Source organism: Callospermophilus lateralis, chromosome 10 (assembly GCF_048772815.1).
Source record: "Callospermophilus lateralis isolate mCalLat2 chromosome 10, mCalLat2.hap1, whole genome shotgun sequence".
Classification (NCBI taxonomy): Eukaryota; Metazoa; Chordata; class Mammalia; order Rodentia; family Sciuridae; genus Callospermophilus; species Callospermophilus lateralis.
In genome coordinates this window covers 10,198,480-10,219,603 of record NC_135314.1, presented here as the reverse complement: position 1 = coordinate 10,219,603, position 21,124 = coordinate 10,198,480, and the positions used below count along the sequence as shown (strand labels likewise).

The following is a 21,124-nucleotide window of genomic DNA, read 5'->3' as shown; positions in this document are numbered from 1 at the left end:
CCCACCATTCTGTTCCACCCAGCCACCCACCCACCCATCCCCCTGTGGTCACTCGGGCAGCTGAACAATTCATGGCCTTGTGTGGTGTGACCTGCCCTTGCAGTACATTGTTCTCCTTGCCATATAGAAGCTCAGTATCTTCCAGAAGCTGTCTTAAGAGTTCACGTATTAGTTGGAAGTTTGGATGTCACAGTGCCAGCTGTCTTGGCTTTGAACACTCACTTTACAGGTGGACCCCAGAACAAATGCTTCCCAGTCCTTCCAACGCCTCTTCTTGGCTTTTGGGATGTAGATTATTTGGGCTCATTGGCCCGTTGCTATAGTAAAAGACTTCTCCCTTCAGAACCCTTAATCTGGTCAACCTCAAATTAGCTATAAAGAAGAGAATGGCAGAGACCGTTCAAACCATTATGATTAATATGAATCTTAATTTTGGCAAACATAATGGAATTATTTTTTGTGGTAATTGATTACCATCTTCATTATGTTCTGTGTAGTCTAAAAATGTCTCCCCATCCCCAGGTGACAGCAACTTCCCTTGGGTGGCAGTGACCCCAGAAGTAGGCTCAGTGCTCATGCCCCGCCAGCCTGGGCTTTCCCACAGATGATCCTTGAAGCAAGACATCCACACAGGGTCCTGCCCAAGTTATCAGGGAAATGATTCCATATTTCACCACAAGAAGAAAAATGGTGGCAAATAGCCACCATGCCAAAGAAAACGCCCCTGCGACCCCTCTCCGTAGCGCTAGACTCATTTCTTTCTCTGTTCCTTGTCTCCCAAATAGATGCTTTAGTGGCCCTCGGGTCTGTGCCCCTCACACACATTCCGTTTCTGTACCACCTAGAAGTGTGCCGCAGTGCTGTCAGGCAGCGCGAAGGCGGGGGCTCACCTCCCGTGTTTCCGTGCAGAGCGCTGAGAGTCCGCAAGAAGATGTCTGGGGAGAAGATGCCCGTGAAGATGATCGGGGACATCCTGAGCGCCCAGCTGCCCCACATGCAGCCCTACATCCGCTTCTGCAGCTGCCAGCTCAACGGGGCTGCCCTGATCCAGCAGAAGACGGACGAGGCCCCAGACTTCAAGGAGTTTGTGAAAGTAAGGGGGCCAGGCTGCGCCTCCACAGTGGGGATATCGGGCCGCTGGGTGTGAGGGCTCATCAGGGTCTGCAAACATCTTCCCAGTGAAGGCCAGCAGGGGTTGAAGTCTCGCTAAGCAATCAGAGATTGGCACTAGCTGCAGGTGTAGAGAGGTGTGGCTGTCACCCAGCGAGGCGGGCTCAGCCCTGGGCCTGGAAGCTTTGAACGTCTTCAGGGATCTGATTCCCGGGCATCAGTGGTGCTTCTTTGAAGGCATGTTTAAGTCTTTCACCTCATTCATTGGACCTGAGCAGGGCTCGGGTTCCCCTTCTGTTAATGTCAGCATCCTCAGTTCCTTGCTGGCCTCTGCCCTTGACCTGCAGAGCTCACCTGCCAAGGGTCCCAGTGGCCACCTCTTCTCCTTCTGAGTTGCTCTGCTTGATGGGCTCAAGCTCTGAGCAACCCACACGAGTCAACATGGGACGCCATGACCTCTCCTTGGGACTGGCAGGGTCCTAAGAGCCATGTGTCCCTCAGGGGACATTTGGGGAGGTGGTGCCAATACTGCTAGAAGTCCCCACCCTGGGCTTGCAGTCCTGACACTTGGCATTAAACCAGAGTGGGTCCCTGCTGGCCACACCAGTCATTCAAAAAACACCCCCTGCCCCATTTCTCCAAGGGAAAAATAGGACGACAACGGTCACTTCCATTAATCAGGTTCATTATGATCAATAAGCAGCAAGATAACAATAAGGACAACTGTATACCTTCAGATCCCAGGTACTTGGGGGAGGCAGGCCATTTCTTACCTCCCTGAGAATTCTGTGTTAATCATCACTGTGAGGCAAAAGTATGGCCTCTTCCTGGTCATAGCCTCACATTAACTTCCTGTTCCTTCCCTCTCCCAACCCCGTGTTAAACCTCCACATTAAATGCTTAGATTTGCTAGCCAATAAATGAGACATTCTGAGGTCACTCAAAGGTGAGAAATGGTTAAGAAGTAGACTGAGCCAGGCATGGTGGCACACACCTGTAATCTCAGTGACTCAAGGGGCTGAGGCAGAATGATCACAGGTTCAAAGCCAGCCTCCGCAACTTAGAGAGGCTCTGTCTCAAAAATATAAAATAAAACTGGGGCCTGGGGTTGTAGCTCAGTGGTAGAGTGCTTGCCTAGCTTGTGTGAGGCACTGGGTTCGATCCTCAGCACCAAATATAAATAAATAAATAGATAGATAGATAAATAAAGGCCCATTGATAACTATCTTAAAAAATAAAATAAAACAGGCTGGGATGGGGCTCGGTGGATACATGCCCCTGGATTCAATCCCATGAGCCAGAGATGGGAAGAGATGCTGAGCGGTCCGGTTCCGGTCACAGGCAGGACGAGGTCATCATTGGATGCACTTGAACTTCAGGGAAATGCTGACACAGCCCAGGGTGAGGGGCTTGTTGTCCCTCCTCTCTTCATTTCTCCTGCTCATTCCAGCAGAGCTTGGCACGCCTTTGCCTTCTGGGAGGCATTCCGGGAACAAAGGTGTCCTTGGCTGGATGTCAGGTCTAGATGCTGACCGTCCTCAGGCCTCGGCGCACCAGCAGGTCACAGCAGCTGCCTGTGTCTATGGCGTGAAACCAGATCAGAGTCCTGGAGAGAGAAGTCACTGTATGGCCCCTTGACTGGAAGACAAGCTCTGATTTGGGGGGCAGAAAGACTCTCCTCCACAGGCAGGCTCACAGAATTGACAGAGTGGTGCAAGGAAAGGGGCGGGAGCTGAGGGCAGAGACAAATCACAGGCCCCGAGACCGAGTCTTGGCCCCCAGGTCTCTCCCTCCCCAGAGACTGCACAAATTTGGCTCTGCACAAATCTAGATGAGATTCCACCCTTCTGCTTCTCCAGGACTTGGGGGAGTTTTTTGTTTTCTTGGTACCAGGGATTGAACCAGGGGCCTTAATCACCGAGCAACATCCCTGGCCCTTTTTTATATTTTATTTAGAGACAGGGTCTCTATGAGTTGTTTAGGGCCTCGCTAAGTTGCTGAGGCTGGCTTTGAACTCACGATCTCGAGGAGAATTTTTGCTCTGACTGTATGGTCTTGTGATTCTTCTTCTTCTCCGGAGTTGTGTAAAGTTGTTTTAGATATTGGAAGAATCTCCTCTCTGAGCAGGAACTATGTATCCCACAGAAGGTATGCTGAATCTAGAGGGCGGGGCCTATCCTGGGGTATGGGAAATACCTGGAGGTCTCCCATTCTATCTCTGGAAACTGCCTCATCTTGGACCATTGTAACTGGTCAGGCCCTTCCAATCCCAGGTTCCCCATCTATCATCCAGATAAATGAGATAATGGGTGGAGAGTCCTAACTGACATTAGTGTCGATGTCACTGAGTTTGGACTTTTCAGATTTATGAGGTACATTTAAACAAATCTCTTATTTCAGAGATTGGCAATGGACCCTCGCTGTAAAGGGATGCCGCTGTCTAGTTTTATACTGAAGCCTATGCAGCGGGTAACAAGATACCCACTGATCATTAAAAATGTAAGTACCTGTCTGACCTTTTCAAACCGAGGAATACCTTCTCAGCATTGGAGAACACTGGGGTCTTTAGCAGTTTCCCCAGCCAACACACCTGATGGTTGTGCAGAATCCATGTGCCAACAGGGTGTTGGATCCATCTGCTTGGTAGCTTAGAGAAAAGAAGTTGGTTTAGCATGAAAAGAACTCATGAGGGCTGGGGATGTGGCTCAAGCGGTAGCGCGCTCGCCTGGCATGCGTGCGTCCCGGGTTCGATCCTCAGCACCACATACAAAACAAAGATGTTGTGTCCGCCGAGAACTAAAATAAATAAATATTAAAAAAAAAAAAAACCTGGGAAGACCCAGAAATCAAAAAAAAAAAAAAAAAAAAAAAAAAAGAACTCATGACATGCAGCCTTCACATGTGCTACCAAGTGGCTATTACCTTCTAAGCCAGAAAATGAGAACTCAGTTCTTGGTTCTCTTCCTAATGTGGGGCTCAGTGCCTCTGTGCTTTGATTTTCCTAGCAGGAAAGAAGGAAACATGATTCTTGTCACCCATCTGCAGAAGGCCACCGCGAGATACTCTGTGTTGATGTTAGACAATCGTTTTTCTCTTGTCACTTCAAGAAAGCCAGTACCATAATAACAGAGCAAAATCAGGGTTGCAGTGTCCCCATGTGTAAAATGAGTGGACAGACAAAGGCATCTCTGAGCCTATGATCCTACAACCACAAGAAGTGTATCTCCTGCAGAGAGGTTTTAGGTCTGGTTCTTTTTAGCAGAGAATGATATCTAGAAACCCAGATCTGGGCACTGGTGTGCTCATCATGGCTGGGTTGACATTGTCTTTGGGCCTTTCAGGACAGAATTGGGAAATATATGTATGTATATTTGTACATAGATATTTGCATATACATATATTAATTTCCAAATTAGTTTATCTATGTATATTAAAATCCACAAATTCACATTGTTACCCCCTACTCTAATCCAATACCACAGGATTTATTCCAGTGTTCCCCTTTCCATATTTGTAACTCCCTACTCTATGAGACACCTGGCTTTCAGGGTTCTCAACCTGTTGTATATTTGCTCAACCTCCACATACTTAACAAATCTCCCTCCCATATACGCCGTCTCCGCAGTCCAGCCCTATCTCAGCCCCACAAAACACACTGCAGGCACTTTGGCTGAGTTAAATAGTTTTGAAAGCTTCTTTCAAACTACTGTTTCCTTCTTCCCAATTCCACAGTCACTATTTAGTTAGTTCAATACTTCTCTTTATTTCTCTCCGTGTGCAATTGCAAATCAAAGTTGGAAATATCCTTTTAAAACAGGTGTTCTAGATCTAACCAATGGGGAGGAAACACAAAAGCAAGAAAAGAAGTGAGAGGCATAAATATTAAAAAGGAAAAAAAACTCACAAACTGTCATTTTCAGAAACAAGCTAGCTGCCCCCCAGAGCAACTAGGAGAATGAACTGGAAGCTGACCGAACTCAAAGAATTGAAGAAGGCAGCGGAGGCCTCAAGTGCACACGAGAGACCTTCCACGTGAAAGTACTAAGGCTGGATGTTTTGGGTGGAGGGGTTCTGAGCACGGCACCCACCACAGACCTTAGCCATAGCAACCTAAAAGAAAACTTTTATTCTGGCAAAATAGGTCCAAACCATAGGTCTGTACTACGAAAATATTTTAGAAGCCAGAGGACAATTTCTGTTTTACGTTATTAGCAGAGAACGAGATCCAGAAAAAGCTGTTGAGTGAAAAACACCTCATCGAGGTGTCCTACAGTATGTTCCATTTTGAAAAAGGGGGAGTCAGGCTGAGGATACAGTGCAGCGGCCGAGCACTCACCCAGCATGCGGGAGGCCCTGGAGTCCATCCCCAGAACAGTTAAGGAAAGGCCGGGGAGGGGGACTTTACATGTGATTATTAAACACAGTCACCTGTTGCTTAAAGACAGGGATACATTCTGACAAATGTGTTGTAGTTGATTCTGTCATTGTCCTCACATCAGAGTGTTTACACAAACTAAGGCAGTGATGTCATCAGGGAATACAATGTTATGGGACAGAATCCATATGAAATCCATCGTTGGCTGAGGCATCCTGATGTGGCGTGTGACTGTACACAGAGCATCCCGAGACCCTGAAGGAATGTCTTCAGGCCCGGCGGTGGTTTCCTCTGCAGGAGGATAGGCAAGGCCGCGTTCACTCCTGTTCTATATACCTCTGTATTGTTTGCTCTTGCACAATAGGACTGTCAATCTACTATTTGCACAAACATTTTTTTCTTAAAAATTTATGTTAGAAAATATAATGAAAAAAGAAAGGCTAAGATAAATGACAGATATATAAACTGTGTAAATATAAGTTTAACTATATATAAGTAGGCACTGAAATATGAACAGGTTATCTGTATGTCACATACTCTTCTAACTTAAAAACAAAACTTCAGTAGAAAAAGAGGTAAAACACACCTGGAAACTGCTGAGGTATGGTATAAAGTGGTGGTGAAGAGATGCTACAAGTTGTGAGCCAGGATGCCTGGGTATGAATCTTAGTACCACCTCAGTGCACCCTTAGGTGAGTTACTTAACTTCTCTGGACCTTGGTCTCCTTGTGTGTAAAATAGACACTAATAGTACTGTCTGCTTAGTGCTGTGAGAATTAATGGAGTAAACACCTGTAAAGTGCCTGGATCATTTATTTACTAGTATATAAACATTAGCTTTGTCATTTAGTACACTTATGTTTATTTATTACACTTATGTATTAAGCATGCAAAAAGTTCACAGTCGCAGATGATAAAGGAAATGCATAACAAAACCAGGAAATACTTTGTTTTGGGCTTGCCAAATGGGCACATGTTGGAAAAAAGATTGTAGGTCTCCAGGGTCGGCGAGGATGCTGGTGGAAGGTAAATGGCTACAGCTTTTTGAATGGTAATGTGTAGAATCATCTGTCCTCTCCCCTCTCCTCCCTTCTCCTCTACTCTTCTTTCCTTTCTTTCTTTCAATTGAAACTAGGCCCTTGCACATGCTAGGCAAGTTCTCCACCTCTGAGCTATCCCCAGTCTGTTTAAAAATTTTATTTGGAGACAAGGTCTTGCTAAATTGCCCAGCAGTGATCCTCCTGCCTAAGCTTTCCAAGTGGCTGGGATTATAGGTGGGTGCCACCTTGCCCAGCTACACTTTCTCTCTCTCTCTCTCTCTCTCTTTTTAGTGGTGCTGGGGACTGAACCCCGGGCCTTGTGCATGTAAGGCAAGCACTCTACCAACCGAGCTCTATCCCCAGCCCCTACACTTTCTCTTTAAATCATCAAATCCACCTCTAGGAATTTATTTTAAGGAAATAGTTAAAGAAATATTGAAAAATTGGAAACAACATAGAGTTTTTTGAGTGATGAACTACTTGAACATATTGTGAGTCTGTCTTATGATGACATATTTTACAACCCTTCAAAGTGGTAGTATAGATCCATATGAAACAGATATAAAGTGATATGCTATAAGCCATGTACAAATGGTAGCATGATACAATTTTAATTTTTAAAAAATTTTGTACATATGTATCCAGGTAGTGCATTAACTAATACATAGGTAGAGGTTCTCTCCAGATGGGGAACTATGAATGACCTTTAGTATCTGGGTAACTTTCTGAATTTTCTAAATTTTGTACATTGTAAATACTACTTTTACAACTAGAAAAATCGATGAACCTGTTTTCATTTTGGAACAAAGCAAATGAGTTCATACAATTAGCTGAGCAGGCTCCCTGTCTGCAATAGTGGTCCTTGGGCTCGTCTGCATCCCAGCATCATCTGGAGAGCTCCGGGAAATGCCTAAGCCATAGTTCTACCCCAAGGATTCTGATATGGTTGGATGAATCTTCAGGATTTTTCAAAGAGATTCTCATGTGTAGTCAGGATTTGTGCTGAGGATGAGGGAGTTGCTTGGAATTAATTGGTGGATACACGAGATACAGAATACGTCAATTCAGTATGTCTCAGTTTGGGCACTACTTAGGACTTTAAGCCAAAGAATACCTTTGAGAAGAGATATTGTATGGGATAATGTTCATTTGAATTACTTGCCTGGGCAAGTACACCCTTGGCATTCTCCTGGTACCTTGCAAAAGTAGCTTAGGGGCTTTCTTTGTTTTAGGACAGAAGATGGTAACTATTTTTTGGGACCCCAAAGCCCTTTGAGAATCTGATGGCAATTGCTATGGCTTATTGAGCACTTTCTAAGGGGCAGGGACTTTAAAGTGGTTCATTTATATCAGGTCATTTAGTCCTTCAAATAACCTTTAAAAAGAGGCACTATTTACATCTCTGTTTCTCGTAGGAGGCAACTGAGAACCAGGGCCTTCAAGCAACCAATGCAAAGTGTTATTGATCAGTGTGACACAGCAGGGATATTAACCAGGAGTCTAGCTCAGGAACTGGCACTCTAAACCCTAGCTTGGAAGAGTCTACTCAAAAAGCACACGTTTGCTCCAACGCACCCATCTGCATATAGTTTCATAGATGCATGGAGGCCCACATCTGTGCATAGACCCAGGAAAGAGCCATTCTCTATGGGATATCCATGCAGGGTGCACAGACACTGTTCCCCAGTGCCCAGCATTGCATGCTAACCCCCTCCCTCTGCAAGTGTACCCTGCCCAGTCTTGCACCTTAGTCTGAGTTCATGGGACACTGTTCAGGTCTAACACTGGAATTCCATCCTAAGTTCCCTCAGGTGAGTTGAGCAGGTGGGAGAAGAGTTACAACTGGCTGCTGGCTGGGAAGCTGGCTTTGGTCCCAGTCTCTGGGCCAAGTTCCTTTCTCTGTGAAATAGGGTGAAGGTTTTCAAAGAGAGACCCTGAGGTCCCTTCTGGCTCCATGGTTCTGTGTGCCTCCTGAAATCAATCCTGAGAGCTTGTCTGTGTGGTTTAGAGTTCACCCCGGGAGGTCAGTGTTTTGCAGGACAGGTCACACAGCTTGCCCTGGGGATGGTCAAGGGTATGGGGTTGGGCTGAGGCTTCAAGGGCAGGTTACCTCTTGGTGGGAAGCTTAGCCCTCACTGAGCCCATGAAGAGGAGGGGTCTTCAAGGCCACTTGCTACAGTGGCCATCATGCTCTGTGCCATTGCCTGGTGGCGCTCAGAGCTCTGGTTGCCCAGGGGGGCACCGTTAGAAAAGGATTGTGCCCTACCTCTGCTGGACTGTGTCCTCCAGGACAACGGACCCCAGGCCCACCCATGTTGCCTGTTGTCTTCTCTTTTCCTGTGTAGATCCTGGAGAACACTCCTGAAAACCACCCTGACCACAGCCACTTGAAACATGCCCTGGAGAAGGCCGAAGAGCTGTGTTCCCAGGTGAATGAGGGGGTGCGCGAGAAGGAGAACTCGGACCGGCTGGAGTGGATCCAAGCCCATGTGCAGTGTGAAGGCCTGTCGGAGGTAAGTGCGCCTGGGGCGGGACCTGGGCCTCCCCTCACTCAGCTTCTGTAGCCACCAAGAAGGAGGACAAGAAAAATCATGCACCATCCTCCCCTCCAGCCTACAGTTTCCTAATTCTCTCTCAATGGCTTCTTATCTGCTGTTTAATCTATCAAGATTTTTATTATAATCGTATTATTTCCTGTGGCCAACGGTTCTGTTTATTTTCTTCAATCTGGTTTCTTTCTGTGTCTTGTTCCTTGCTCAAGTGTTCATGCTTCTCACTTTTTTTCTTAGCACATTGTAAACATATTCCTGTATATTCCAAATCCAATACCTAAATACCTAAAGTTATGGGTCCAGTACCTAAAGTATGGGTCTTATTCTTTTGTCTGTTGTTTCTGTTCGCTCTTGCTAATCATACCTCGTTTTTTGGTATATATTGTGAGTACCTTTTCTTGCTGTACTGGGGATGCCGTGCTATGCTGGGAATGCTGGTTCAAGTGCTCTGTCACTAAATGACACTGCCAGCCCCTGTAGTGTGATTTTTAACTGTGAATTCAACATTCCTGGGAACTTCACCTGAGGGCGTCTCTGCTGTCTGAAGTAGCTTTCGTCATGAGAGAATTGCTCCAGGATCACTCTAAATTATATTTAGAGCGTGTTTTGGGATCATATTAGTTGTGTGGATTGTGTGGTTGCCTGTGTGAGAGCTTCCTGGTGGTCACAAAGGCACGTTTTCCTCCAATTTCACCAAAGTCAAAAACAAAAAAGGTCTCTTGCTCATGCTTTCTGCACTTGAGTTTGCTTGTTATGAAGACTTTTTTATGGAGATTTCCTGTTACATCCCTGAGCTGGAATATCTCCTCCTGTCTCTGTGCCCTACGTAGCCATTAAAATGGAGATGCAGCATCACCAGATGAGACCCTAAGGACTAAACCTGACTTTGGGGCTTGGTTATCTTTCAAGGATATCATTTTATTTTGGTTTTTGACCTCTGCATATTTTTTACTTTATTATTATTTATTTTTGCCGAATGCATTTAAAAAGTAGGGTTTTTGTTGATTTTTAAAAAGCTTTTGTTGGTGAGTCATCCAGAGTATCTAGTCCGCCATACTTCCAGAAATGGAAAGACGGAAGTGTCTTCTCTGACCTTTAATTCTTTTTTTTTTTCTGTCACTCAACTTTTTCTTTATTCTCATTCATCCTTTCTACCTGTTTTTTTTTTCTGTCTCTGTGTAAGTGTGCAAGCACACACACATACATGCACACACATACGCCATGCACTAGGGTTTCCCAGTGTGCCAGGGAGAATGTGTCCCCATCATCCACCCTCCCCATGGTTCTTCTCTCCTCTAAGCTTCAAAGACAGCACCTGGGTAAGTCACCACTGTGTGCCTTCCCGGCCCCACATCTGCCCATCTTCAGTGCAGGTGAGGGTTAGCAAAGCTGTGGAAGCCACACTGTGGAAACCAAGGTGAAGGCCATGGGTCTTCGTTTTGGAATCTAGAGAGGGTCTTTGGTTGATTGGCTCTCTCTTTCATTCACTCATTCATCTAATAAACATTTATTGAGTATCTGCCAAGAGGCCATCACTTGATTCTAAATCCCAAAGACATAAAAAAATAAGATGTGACCCATACACTCAAAGAGCCTATGGGCCTCCAGAGAGCTGGAGTTATACTAATATTTACAACAAAATGGGAAAATGATGAGTAGAGCTGGCTGGCAAGCGTGTGATGAGGAGGGACAGCTGTGCAGGTATTCAGGGAGGCGCTGGACTAGGTGACCCGTGCCTGGACGTAGGAAGATGAAGCTCTCTCTCTAGTGAGGAATGGGGGGGTGTCTTGAGTGGCAGGGGAAGGGAGAGCAGTGGAGAGCAACGATGGGCCCCACTGATTTAGGGAAGCTGCGGGTGGCCAACAGGGCTATGTAGCGTTCAAGGATCGTTGCTTTGATGCTGGAGACAGAGGCCCTGACCGCTTCTGATGAGACGCTGAGATAGCAGAGTGCACTTTAGTAAGGGGTCCTCCCTGAGTCTCCAACAGAGGGTGCAGGGGCCTGGGTCTTCACCTGAGGATGTTAAGAATAAAATAAATTCTTGACATCTGATTTTTGAGGCTTATATACCCCCTTTAAAACCAGCTTATTGTCCTTCATCGACTGGACTTTCCTTGTTTTCATATCCAGCTTATGGTTGTTTTTATGGCATTCACAGTAACAGGAAGGGAACAGGGTGGCTTTTGCTTTCTGTCTCATAACCACAGAGTGGCCCACATGGGCCCAGAGCTGGATACACGCCAGTGGTTAGTTTTCAGATGAATGCTGTTTCTGGCATTCTTGTCCAGAGACAGAGGAATGTGAAGACTCTTCCCAGTTCACACAGAGCCAGTGTTAACCTGGCCACCTGAGAGCCATAAACTAGGAGGGTGAATGCAGGACATTCTCTAAATGACATTGGATCCAGGGACATTTGCCTTTTCTAGACTCACTGTCACCAAGTATCTTGAACTTGGCAAGCAAGAAGGGCCAGATTGGTCTCTTGGCTCCTGGTAAGAGTGCATGGGGTGAAGATTATTCTCTGAAGGCTCCTGTTGGGGTGTCCCCTTTAATCTTTCTCTCAGAGCTTTGGGGAGAGGTTAAAGGACATCCTTCCTCCACAGACCTGGGAGTGGAACAGAGCAACTGCTCTTCTTGTTAATCTCTTTGGTCACAGAGGCACCACCAAATCATTTTCCCACATTGGAGGTAAACAGGCGGCCACCAGCATCTCTGGGAGATGCTTTTTGGGAGCTCCATTGCCCCTACACAGTCTCCTCAGAGAGGTCTAGAGGGATCACAGCTCTGGAAACCTGACCTTGAAGGCTGCTGTATGGAGCATGGCCAGGGCAGATGTGGGCCAGGGCAGATGTGCAGGCAGGTGGAGACCATGAAGGTCCAGCATCTGCCTGGATCACCTCACTGCCTGGGACACAGCTCTGGTACCTGCTACCTCATCCTCACCACTTGCTGTCAAATGGGACCTTTGTGGAATTGTCTCTACCTTTGCCCCTGCTGGCATGAGATCATCAACCCCAGGGAGATGTTAGAGCCACATGTCAACACTCACAGCTGTCCCTAAGGGTTGGAAAGTGTTGGGGAGAGAGCTGTCCCCTTCACATTTTCAGAATGAGTTAGTTGGTTGGGATTTAATGTGCACGAGACAGTGTCTGTTGAGGTGTCTGTCACTAAGCACCCCTGAGTTTTGCAGTCACCCACATGCTGGGGGCCTGGGAAGTTGCATTTGTCTTGTGAACTTATATAGGAGATTCCCTGCTGCTTTCCAGAAAAAGGGGCTTCTGTTTAAGCTGGCTTCTGCCACTCTAGTGCAGCACCTGACCCTGATGGTCATGAGGGTGGGAGCCAAGGGGGTGGTTTCTCTAATAACCAAAAGGGAGAAACACACGCTTGGGAAGAGCCACAGGTTTACACCAGGACTCCTCTGGACACTTGGAATCCCCAGAACCGTATCTTTTGACTTTGACATCTTGGCTCTGAAAGGTCTTCATAGCCATCCTGATTTGTGCCCAAGCTGCAGCCTGATGGGGCCTGTCCATGGATTTTGATGGATCCCATCCTTCCCGGTAGAGAGAAACAAAAATAAAAGCATGACCTCCCTTTATTGTGTCTTCTTTGGATTTTGTTTTCCTTTCTCAGCAACTGGTGTTCAATTCAGTGACCAATTGCTTGGGGCCACGCAAGTTCCTGCACAGTGGGAAGCTGTACAAGGCCAAGAGCAACAAGGAACTGTACGGCTTCCTTTTCAATGACTTCCTCCTGCTGACCCAAATCACCAAGCCCTTGGGGTCTTCCGGCTCGGACAAAGTCTTCAGCCCCAAGTCTAACCTGCAGTATAAAATGTACAAAACAGTAAGTTCTGTTTAGGGTGCACTAGCAGGGCTGGTGTGCTTGGGGGAGGAAGGAGTTTCCAGAGGAGCCAGTTTGGGCAGGATTGGGGTTGTGGTGTGGAGGAGAAGGCACAGGGATGAGCCAGGATTCAGGGTCATGCATTGCCAGTAACACACAATTCCATTGGTTACACACGGATTAGCTGCTCTGGGTCCCCAGGACACGACAGAGACATGCCTTGCCCCAGGGAGCTCAGGCCCCAGAGCGCAGTTGTGGCAGGCATGAAAAGGTTGGAGTAGAGGTACAGAACATCATCAGTCCCAGAGCCACTGCCACCTTCACGCCATCCTGAGTCCCCCGCCAAATCTCCAGGGAGCTTGAAACATCTGTGACCCTCCCACTTTATCAGTGAAAGCCCCCTGGGGCAGTCAACCTGTGGAGAGTTCCCCACGCTGTGTTACCTGGTGTGCTCGCATGTGCATGGCTATGTTTGTGTGTCTCTGTGCCATGGAATATCATTTTTTCTAAATTGTGTGAGGGTGTTTTTACTGAAGAATTTTCTCAGAAGCAGCAGTTAGCTTTGTTGGGGGGCGGGGCGGGGGAGAGTGATGTATTTTTGTAGACCTTTCCTTAGAAACCGCATGAAACTCCTCAGAGGGACTCACTCAGACATGGAGCTGGTGGGGACTGTGCTGTTCAGGATGCACTGTGGGAGAACGGACAGTTAGATTTTACCTTGAAGGAACCAAATACACCTGCAGGGTGAAAGGGACCCATAACCATAACTTGCCATATGTCAAAATCAATATTAACACAGAATCCCTGTTCCAGAATAATTTACTGGAAACACACAAATCCTGAGTCTGGTTTACAGGACCACACCCTCAAACACACACATAGACCCTTTGTCTAGGCTACTGGACACACATGCACTCATGGTCAGTCTAGTTTACTGAAATACATACCCCCAGTCTTGCCTTCTCGAGTGTTCTTGCACAAGCACACACACAGGAATTTTCTAGAGCACACAGACCCCAGGCTGTTTTGTAAGACCTGTGCATTCTTACTTTACAGCCTATTTTCCTAAACGAGGTTCTAGTAAAATTACCCACTGACCCTTCTGGAGATGAACCCATCTTCCACATTTCCCACATCGACCGAGTCTACACCCTCCGAGCAGAAAGCATAAATGAACGGTAAGACCTGACACTCCCTATCACTGGGACACCTGTCAGCAATTCCCAACACCCCCAGCTGCAATACTATAAATTCTGGTGAGGATTGGGGAGAGTGTAATGTTTTTTGTTTTTTGTTTTTTTCCTAGAGTTTCTCAAATTTGGTCACATGGCATGGATTTTTTTTCAAAATAAAATGGATCGAAACTAATTATGCTTGAGAATATTTTTTAAAGAAATTTCAGCAGTCTTTTAGCAAAAATGGAGCATCTTGGGTTTGCCCAGGTTTCCCAGGTGGCAGAGACCAACAGGAAGGTGATTTGGGGATTAGCAGGAGCACCCACTCCTGAATCCTCCTCCCCTGGCACACGGGGCTCATTTTGGATCCTTGGGCTGCGGGTTTTTGCTTCCAGTCCTATCTTAAGGCTCTGGTCCTGGAGCCAAGTGAAATAGATCATTTTCTGAAGGGTGAGCTTGACACAAGGCCAACAACTTCCAAAGAGCATGTGTGCCAAGCCGGAGAATTGGCTGAAGTTACTGTGCATATGGCTCAGAAAAACATGAAGGAGAAAGGCCAGGCCAAAGTGCTTCCTGCTGCGTGTCTTGCTCTTTCATGGGAAGTGGCTCCCAGTCTGGGAAATGGTTTTTGTTTTTTCCTTGGGTGTGTTTGTAGGAGAGATGCTTCTGCCTTACTGGGTTGGGCAAATATGTGATATTTTCAACAAGGAAAAAAAGAGGAGCCAGTACCTCCTCCAGGGTGTCTGTCATTTAACATAGACTTCCTTCCTGGAGACAGGGATGCAGGTCTTTTACCCATGAGAACACCACTCCCGTCTTTCTTACTAATGGTAGGGATAATAGCATCCTGTGATATTTCTTTTCTGAGCCTTTATCATTAAAATCAAATGAACCAACGAGAGTCCTGGAAACAGAATTTGAACAGACCCGAAGCCTTTTTTTCCCTGAGTTCTGTTTGGCAACATTCTGTCTTTTCCCGTCCAAGGACTGCCTGGGTGCAGAAAATCAAAGCTGCTTCTGAGCTCTACATAGAGACTGAGAAAAAGAAGCGAGAGAAGGCGTACCTTGGTAAAGTATCTCCAGGTGGCAGGGCCCGAGGTTCTTGCAGAGCTGGAGTAGGAGAGCCATTTGGTTGGGCCCAGAATCCTTAGCGCTGGAGCTGTGCCTAGAAGTAGAGGGGTGCGTGAGATGGGATGGCAGTGGGCACAGGGTGGGGTGCAGGCCAGGAGTAGAGGGAGGAGCCAGGAGTCAGGAAGCAAGAGTTTGAGGAGAGGAGGGGGGAAGTGCTTTGGATTGGGCGCAGGAAGGTCAACCGGGATAGACGCATCCCGTGTTGAAATGAAGCGTGTGTTTCCCCTGCTGTCACAGTCCGTTCCCAAAGGGCAACAGGCATTGGAAGGTTGATGGTGAACGTTGTGGAAGGCATTGAGTTGAAGCCCTGCCGGTCACACGGTAAGGACCAAGGAAGCGTCCCCTGGCGTGCTGGGGGTTTCCCTGCATTTCCCACGCCCCCCAACTGACCTTAAATCAAATGTGATAGTTCTTAGCTTAAATTTTCTTCGGGAACTGGCTTTCATGGCACTTGTTAAAAAGCTGGAGGTTTTATTTGTTTGTGTGAATGCTTTCCATTCCTCTGCTTCTCTGGGGAATCTGACTGGCTGTGTCACAGTAGAGGTGACACATTGTGAGGCTGAGGAGAGCAGACAGTTCAAAGGCCCACCCATCTAATTAGTTGCTCTCCATTTAAGTACGATACTGAGTTTTGGGAGTTTTCACCCAGATTTTGCACTTATTAAGTGTGACAGTGGAGGGGACAAATGAGGTGTCGATCCCACCTGGCAGAGGCTTTTGTTTGCTCCAGGAAAGAGCAACCCATACTGCGAGGTGACCATGGGCTCCCAGTGCCACATCACCAAGACAATCCAGGACACTCTGAACCCCAAGTGGAATTCCAACTGCCAGTTCTTCATCAGAGACCTGGAACAGGAGGTCCTGTGCATCACCGTGTTCGAGAGGGACCAGTTCTCACCAGACGGTGAGTAAAAGGCAGTCCCGTGGCACCTCCCCTCCCTCCCTGTCCCTCGTCTTGCAGGGATCCCTGTTTTCTCACCAGAGGATTTGGCCTTGGAACTCTCTGGGCTTTGCTCCTGAGGGATCAGGTTGACATAAGACAAGATGATGCTGGGGATGTCTGAAGGGACAAGCACAGGACACACTGGTCTAGTTGTTCCCACTGCCTTAAATAAGGACAGTAGGATTTCCAAGGCAGGGACTGCAAAGGGGAGCACACCCAAGAGCCCAGTGTAGTTCTTTCACCCTTGACAAAAGGCTATGGGATAGAACTGGCCAACAGAGTTGAAGGGATGTCGGCCCACAACAGGCACAGCAGAATCAGCCGGCATCCATTGGGTGACATTTCTGGTTAGGAAAAGGGATACTCCTTCCTCAGTTGGCTCTCCATCTCTGCTTTGAGCCTGGAGAAGAACGATCCCTGGCCATGAATCCAAAATATTAGCTGCTTTTCTTTCACCCCAGCAAAAGTCAGAGAGTAAGTTAAAAGATGATGGTTGTAATTATAATCAGAGGAGCATAATTAAGTGCCAGGAGTGAGCGCCTGTTGCTGGCAGTATCTGTGCAGAGATTCAATGGCTCCACGTGGCCTTTGCCTCTTAGTTCTTCTGATATGAACTATGCCATGTGACTTACAAGCCCTGGGCTTGCCCAAAGACAGTACCATAGCTGGTTGAATGTCAGTGTGGGGCCAAAATACTTTCTAAATATGTACAATTATGGTAAGTCAATCTTGAAAAAATATTAAGCAGAATAATTCATAAAAAACAACCCAACCCCACCCCCCGCCCCCAAATACAATCTAATCCCAAACCTTCAGGCTTGAACGGCATTTCAATGTGTGTGGACGATGTGTAATGATGCGATCAGGCATCACTTCAGACATTTATCATTTCTTTGTGTTGGGAACATTAAGAATCTTCTCTTTCTCTGTCTTTTAAATAATGAAACATCATGACACCCTGAGAGCTCCACAGGGGAGAAACTGGAAACCATGGTACTGTTCTGACACCAAAGGTCAGAGAGAAGGGAGAGTAGGCAGCTCCTTGGGAGATTTCCAGGGTGACTGGTGCATGCCTGGAAGACAGGGATTCCTCCTGAGCAGGGTCTGTTTGTTCTCTTTTCAGATTTTTTGGGTCGGACCGAGATCCGTGTAGCTGACATCAAGAAAGACCAGGGTTCCAAGGGGCCAGTGACGAAGTGTCTGCTGCTGCACGAGGTCCCCACGGGAGAGATCGTGGTCCGCCTGGACCTGCAGTTGTTTGATGAGCCGTAAGGAGCGGCCTGGGCCACGCTCAGAGGCTGCACCTGCTGTCTGCAAATTGTGTTCTTTTTCTAAAAAATTATTATTTGGTGTTTAGCCACAGGACAATGGGACAGCAAAGACGAGCCCCTCCAATCTAGGAATAATTCTTGACAATCCTGCTCCTTGAACAGTTTCCCGTTTTATGAAAAAAAGCTGTTTTCCTTCCTCCTCACTGCGGGTCTCACTGTGGCTTCTAGGGTCTCTGAATCTTCTAACCCTCAACTAGGTTGGATTGGAACCTGGCCCATCCTTGGACTCATGGCATGGGCCTGGTTACTGTAGAGTAGATTCCTAAATGCAGTGTCTGTTTTCTTGGAGAACTTATGTGACCTCCTAATTCTCATGTCCATCAGCCCCTTCATAGACGCCTTGGCCTATACTGCCCAGGCCTTGGTGTGTTTAGAAACAATTATGAGCTGGACCTGTGGTGCGTGCCTGTCATCCCAGCAGCTTAGGAGGTTGAGGCAGGAGGATCACGAGTTCAAAGCCAGCCTTGGCAACTTAATGAGGCTCTAGGCAGCAAGACCCTGTCTCTAAATAAAATATAAATAAAAGGCTGGGGATATGGCTTAGTGGTTGAGTTCCCCTGGGTTCAATCCCTAGTACAAAAAAGAAAGAAAGAAAGAAACAATTAGGATGGATTTGTTTGGCTTCAAAATTTCATTCCCCTGCAGGGAAATGCTCTCTGGGATCTGATTGCTCTGTGTGATAGTCTCCTAATTGAACTCTAACTAAGCTCTTTGAAGAGCTAGTCCCTGGAAGATTCCAACATGTCTGCTGTTCCAGCTGTTCCATTCCCCTCTAGGCCCCGGAATTGATACGTCAGTGAAAGCACACAATGTACCTTCCGGTGATTCAGTTCTGATTCCTGGCATGGGTGGAAGGTGGGCACAGAAGCTCATCATCTACAAAGTCGTGCTTTGCTGGGTTAGATCACTGCCCGTTGCTGGGAAGGCAACTTTGTGACGTCATTGGATCCTGGTTGCCAGCCCTTGTTGGACAGTTTTATGTTGGCTTGGAGGCCTGTGACGTTCCATGACAAGAGTCATTGCTGGAGACCAGGTCTGAGCCTATTCTCTGATCAAATGTACCAGAGGGAAATTTCAGAAGCAGTTTTTGGTAGGTTCCTAAAAAAGGTAGGTCCTGCACCCCTAAGATTTAAAAAGGAAAGATGACAAACTGGAGGTGGAGTGGGAAGGTGTGAAGGATGCCCATCATGTGGTGAGGAGTGTGCCCACAGCTCTGGGGAGGAAGAACCACACTCCTCTTGGGCTGCGTCAGACACAGGCCAGCCTCTCAGGGGTGGAATACGGGCGCTTGCTGCCAGAGTCAGGGGTACGACTGTGTACCAAGCTACTTAGTTCTCCCTTGAATTCCAGGAGGGCAGCTGCTTAATTAGAATACCTTGATTTGCTAATGAGAAGTGTGGGCCATGTTTTGTTTGCATGTTGATGTTCTCATAATTGCGGCAAGACCCTGTCATGAGGTGTCCTTTGCATGTCCTCTTGGTACTAGAATCTAGCTTTCCTGTGTTGGATGGTATTCTGAAATTTGACTGTAGGTCCTTAGAATTTTATTAGGGTTGTAGCAGTGTTTTCACAATGATCGTGGCAGAGTACCCACTTCTTTGGGAACTGAATGCGTAGAGTTATTGCTTCTGGTAAGGGCCCTGTCCTAGTTCAAGCAGTTTTTAAAACGTGTGTGTTGGAAAGAATAACAAAGTTTACATTTCATACTTTTAAGAAACACTTTATTATTTATTTATGAAGATAGTGTAGAATTTTGTATCAGACATAAGTATTTTTTGAAACAAGCAAATAAACCCTTTAGTTAGAAACTTTCAACTGAACATGTTGTAGAGCAAGTTCAACTTCAGGCATGCATTTCTTTACCACTTCCCGGCAGAAAACATGGTTAAAATACTTTGTGTTTTTTGATGTTGTTAAGAAACTCTCTTAAATCTATAAATAGACATGTAATTCGTGTGTTCCTATTTCTATACCCAACAGAGTTTGTTCATTGTGTTTATGAAGGACATGTTACCATAGTAGGAAAAAAAAATGTATTAAATGTTAAGTGGGATAGTGTTGGATCACCATTCCAATACCTTTCTTTCTGTTCTCCCTTTTCTTTCTTCATTGACTTTATTTTCGTATTAATGTTGGACATCTCTGCTCCTGTAGGGAGTATGTGGTATGCACAATGATAAACCTCTTAAAATCTTTTAGATTCCAGGTCTCCTACTGGTAGAATCCCATTATTGGAATTATGTAGCATGAAAAAGCAATATGTGGTCTTTTTTCCCACGTGACTCTATGGAGCATCCTTGAGATGCTTCTCGGCCTAGCAAGTTCTGGATGAGTGTCCTTGTATTTTCTGGTGTGATTTGTAATGTGACCCATGGTTTTATGAATGCGTTGGGCTGTCCCTCCAACCCGGCTGTGACTGAGACTAGTGTTGAGGAGGCAGGGATATGGTGATGCATGGAGCCTTGAGCCCTTGGCCATCTATTCCTTCACTTCTGTCTTTCTGCTGTCTGGGCTACATTTCACAGAGATGAAATGCCCTGGACAGGAAGAAGTCTGTCGCCTGGCTCTTTGCTTTCTAACTACAGGGTTTCTCTAGGCGTGCTTCCTGACATCCCGATACAGCCTTTTAGACACCGCTGCAAGTGTTCCTCTTCTCTGAGCCACACTGCTAGTTCCTCCTGTGCTTTCTGACATCCTCTCACCCAGAAAGGAGCTTTCCTGGTTACATGCTATGCTGTGACCCTCAGTCAGCCCTGAGGATTATCCCGAGCACAGGAGATCTTGGACCTTCTTCCTAGACCTGCTGTCTCACAGGGTCATTCCACATCCTGGTCCTGCTGGGTCAGGGATGCCCTGGCTGATATTTTCTCTCCTGGCCCGTAAACAGAATCATCTCCTAGAATCATGAGACCCTAAAGACATATTGTGGTTCATTCAGGTCCAGGTCTGACCTAATGGGGAAGAGAGAACATCCTAGGCTTGGGTTACCAGGAATGCTCTAGAATTGGGGCCAGTCTTCCCTGTTTCACTGCTTGGATAACATGTCTCTGTCCTCTGATAGCAGAGGAGAAAGCTCTGCTCCCAAAGAACATTAGTGGAATAGGGGCCATTTTTTTTTCTTTACTTTTGATCTAGATCTATGCAAGTACTCCATTTCATCTGGTTGGGTTGACTTGAACTTAAGTGAAAAAAAAAATTCCCATCAAAAAGTGGTAAATTGACCGCTTTACTATGCCTTACCTTGGTGACCTGATGCCAACACCCCAGGTGTCCTTGGGGGTGTGCCCTAGGATCAGGGGGACTGGGGAAGGATGATAGAGGTCGACCTTTCAAAGCTGACCATCTCTCCAGAAGCTGGCGGAGGCACACAGAGAGGATGTTCTAGTCTTTGGGGGCCGGAGATCAAGAGATAGATGGAGAAGGTACTTCTGGTTGAATTTGAAAGTTGGAGATCCTAGAGTATATTTTAGACTTTTCTAGAACCTCATGTGGAGAGAAAAAAAACTATTTCTCCTCTAAGGATTTTTTTTTCCTAGTTTGTCAGGTCTTTTTGGTTCATAGGAAGAAAATTTGGGTGTATAAAAACTAAGAATTTCCACTGGAAATGAAGTGCAATTTGAT

At 46.5% G+C, this 21,124-nt stretch overlaps 1 protein-coding gene across 1 annotated transcript in view; it reads left to right on the top strand.

Annotated features, from left to right (window-relative positions):
• Itsn1 (intersectin 1) overlaps positions 1 to 17,444 on the top strand; it is a 206,751-nt gene extending 189,307 nt beyond the window's left edge. The window contains exons 32-40 of the mRNA XM_076868630.2: positions 910 to 1,093; positions 3,511 to 3,609; positions 8,871 to 9,038; positions 12,714 to 12,926; positions 13,980 to 14,101; positions 15,084 to 15,166; positions 15,467 to 15,550; positions 15,960 to 16,133; positions 17,296 to 17,444. Of these exons, the coding sequence (XP_076724745.1) occupies positions 910 to 1,093; positions 3,511 to 3,609; positions 8,871 to 9,038; positions 12,714 to 12,926; positions 13,980 to 14,101; positions 15,084 to 15,166; positions 15,467 to 15,550; positions 15,960 to 16,133; positions 17,296 to 17,444 (1,276 nt within the window). The remainder of the gene's footprint in view (positions 1 to 909; positions 1,094 to 3,510; positions 3,610 to 8,870; positions 9,039 to 12,713; positions 12,927 to 13,979; positions 14,102 to 15,083; positions 15,167 to 15,466; positions 15,551 to 15,959; positions 16,134 to 17,295) is intronic.
• The last annotated feature ends 3,680 nt before the right edge of the window (positions 17,445 to 21,124 follow it).